The 3,036-nt window shown below is 39.6% G+C and overlaps 1 protein-coding gene across 9 annotated transcripts in view; it reads right to left on the bottom strand.

The window, feature by feature from the left end:
• Nucleotides 1–19: 19 nt before the first annotated feature.
• The window catches only part of LOC108283607 (zinc finger protein 561-like), a 24,684-nt gene continuing 21,667 nt past the window's right edge, over nt 20–3,036 (bottom strand). For 7 of the 9 annotated variants that reach the window (XM_037728341.1, XM_017500021.2, XM_017500023.2 and 4 more), the window contains one exon: nt 20–2,846. In XM_037728341.1, the coding sequence (XP_037584269.1) occupies nt 1,716–2,846 (1,131 nt within the window). In that variant the 3' untranslated portion in view covers nt 20–1,715. The remainder of the gene's footprint in view (nt 2,847–3,036) is intronic. The other 2 variants (XM_017500024.2, XM_037728342.1) reach the window with 1 other exon arrangement.

The raw sequence follows: 3,036 nt of genomic DNA, 5'->3' as shown, positions 1-3,036 counted from the left end.
TTTTTTTTTTTTTTTTTTAAGACGCGGTCTTGCTTTGTTGCCTAAGCTGGTCTAGAACCCCTGGGCTCAGGCAATCCTTCCAAGTAGCTAGGACTACAGGCATGCATCACCACAGTTTCATTGAAGTATTTATTAGGTACCATCATAGGCTCGGTGCAGTTCTAGGTACTTGAGTTTTATCAATAAATAAACATGATAATCACAGAGGCTGTGCCGGAAGCATTTAATAAATTCAAGAGGAATTCAGCCTTACAAATTATGAAATATTGGGAAATCATTCATCATTTAAAAACTGGACATAAAGCAAAAACCTTTTCTAAGAGATAGCCTCTTCAAAAAATAAAAAAAGAAATAAAAACCTACAGCCAAGCCCATAAAATGGAGCTCATGTCTCACCAGAACTGCAAAGACAAGTATGCTATTACTACTTTTAGTTGGTGGTGTGCTGGAGGTTGAAATCAGTCCAGTAAAGCAAAAATGTGTATACATATATTCTTGCAATATAAAGCAATATATATATATATATATATATATATATATATATAAAAAACCTAATGATTGAAAGGGAAAAATAAGAGTCATGATTTATAGATTATCTGACTGCATATGTGGAAAGGGAAAAGAATCATACTAAGTACTTTGGACTGAACGATGACCTCCAAAATTTTTATGTTGAAGCTCCAAACCCCAATGTGACTGTATGTGAAAATAGGATCTTTAGGAAGTGACATTAAATGATGCAGAGAAATGGCAGTGTTTGTGGGGGGGGGAGGAAGGGAGGGAGGGAAAGAGGGAAAGAAAGAGAGAGAGAGAGACAGAGAGAGACCGACCAACAGATCGATTTCTTGGTCTCCATCATGTGAAGACATGAAGAAGTAGGTATTTACATGCCAGAGAGAGCTCTCACAAGAAACTGACCATGTTAGCACTTTGATCTCAGACTTCCAACATCCAGAAATGTGAGAATATAAATTTTGGTGTTTTTAACCTCATTTAAAGTTAAATGAATTTGTAAGCCATTTAGTTCGTGCACAGAGATCATGAGTGGGATTCACGGATTATATTAGCCATCTTAACAGAAGTAAGTAGACTGGACTATACTAGAGGAGACATTGCCACTTAGACTGTGCCACCTAAAATGGACAGAGAAGGCAGAAAAGAACAGGCAAGGCTGTCACACTTCTTAGATTTTATAAGATGACACAGTAATAATCAGCTGTGAAAGTGCACTGGCAGTTAAAGATGGTTTAATTTCTGGCATGCTCTGCAGGATCCATAGGAACAGAAGAGACCCTTGGAAGAACATCTTTCAACAGTTCACCTCTGGGCCTATATATCCTTGGCTTCCAGTAAATTTTGACATGAATGTGCTACACTGGCAGCCACTAACCAACAGGGGATAAAACGAACCTGCATGATTTATCTCATTCAGAACTTGTTAATACCATGATCCTAGGAATCTAATCACCAAGGTGAGGGAGCCTGCAGTACTGACCTTACCATCCATGACCCTTCTTCACAGATGCCCAGACTCAGGCAACCATGAAGAAGTTGTATTTAGAACCATGAAGAAGTTGTATTACTCTGTAATTTCAGACCCTCGGGATGGCATCAAAGGCCAATCCATGAGCTATTACAAACCTTCACAAGGCATTTAGGACAAATCTGATAATCTTTGGTGTCACTGCCAATAATTAAAAATGACAACTGATGGGCTAAATGGTAACATTCATACCCTTACATTCATAGGGTTTCTGCCCAGTGTGAATTCTTTCATGGGTACTTAGGCGTGAGGAAACAGCAAATGCTTTCCCACATTCCTTACATACAAAAGGTCTCTCTCCAGTATGACTTCGCAGGTGTACTTTAAGGGCTGAGGAAAACATAAATGCTTTCCCACATACCTTGCATACAAATGGCTTTTCTCCAGTATGAGTTCTCAAATGTTTACTACGATGCGAAGAAGTAATGAAGGTTTTTCCACATTCAGTGCATTCATAAGGCTTCTCTCCTGTGTGAATTCTTTTATGTTGAGTAAGGGTTGCAGATCTATTGAAGGCTTTCCCACATTCCTTACATTGATAGGGTTTCTCTCCATTGTGATTTCGAATGTGTATAGCAAGACCTGTGTACTGAGTGAAGGCTTGCCCACATTCCTTACATTCATAGGGTTTTATTCCAGTGTGCGTTCTTACATGTTGAGTAAGGTGAGTTGATCTAGTGAATGTTTTCCCACATTCTGTACATTTGTGTGGTTTTATTCCAGTGTGAATTTGAATGTGCTCATTAAGGGATGAGGAATTTCTAAAGGTTCGTCCATATTCTTTACATTCAAATAACTTCTCTCCTTTATGAGTTTTCACATGTGCAGAAAGTTGAGAAAAATTAGTGAAGGATTTCCCACATTTCTCAGTCTCTTTGGATTTCTTTCCAGTATGAACTGTTACACAGTGCTTTAGATGTGAGGAAGCTGTGATGGCTCCCCCACATTCCTGAAATTCACAGAGCTTCACTCCAGTGTGGATTCCCATGTGATTATCAAGGCTCGCAAAATACTTAAAGCCTTTTCCACATTCCTTACATTTGTAGGGTTTTCTTGCATTGAGAATTTGAAGATGTACAGCAAGGCCTGGAGTTAGGGAGAAGACTTTTCCACATGGATTAAATTTGGAAAGTTCCTGTCCAATAGAGGGTTCCTTGTACACGGTGAGGACATCTTTTCCATAACAATTAAACTCAGAAGTGTTCTCTCCATTCTGAGCTCTCATGTGTGTCTTAAGGCAAAACTGTTCACTGAAGACCTCTCCACAATTCTTACAGAGTTTCCATCCACTGTAGCTTGTCTGCTGATGAACAGATAAAGGATTTAAAACATTTTCAGACATATTAAGAGATGTCACCCACCTAAAGACAGAAACATTATTTTGGGCCGGGCGCGGTGGCTCAAGCCTGTAATCCCAGCACTTTGGGAGGCCGAGGCGGGTGGATCACGAGGTCAAGAGATCGAGACCATCCTGGTCAACATGGTGAAACCCC

The sequence above is a fragment of the Cebus imitator genome, unplaced genomic scaffold (assembly GCF_001604975.1).
Source record: "Cebus imitator isolate Cc_AM_T3 unplaced genomic scaffold, Cebus_imitator-1.0 Scaffold263, whole genome shotgun sequence".
Classification (NCBI taxonomy): domain Eukaryota; kingdom Metazoa; phylum Chordata; class Mammalia; order Primates; family Cebidae; genus Cebus; species Cebus imitator.
The sequence above is the reverse complement of the archived record's forward strand: the minus strand, read 5'-3'. Positions and strand labels throughout refer to the sequence as shown.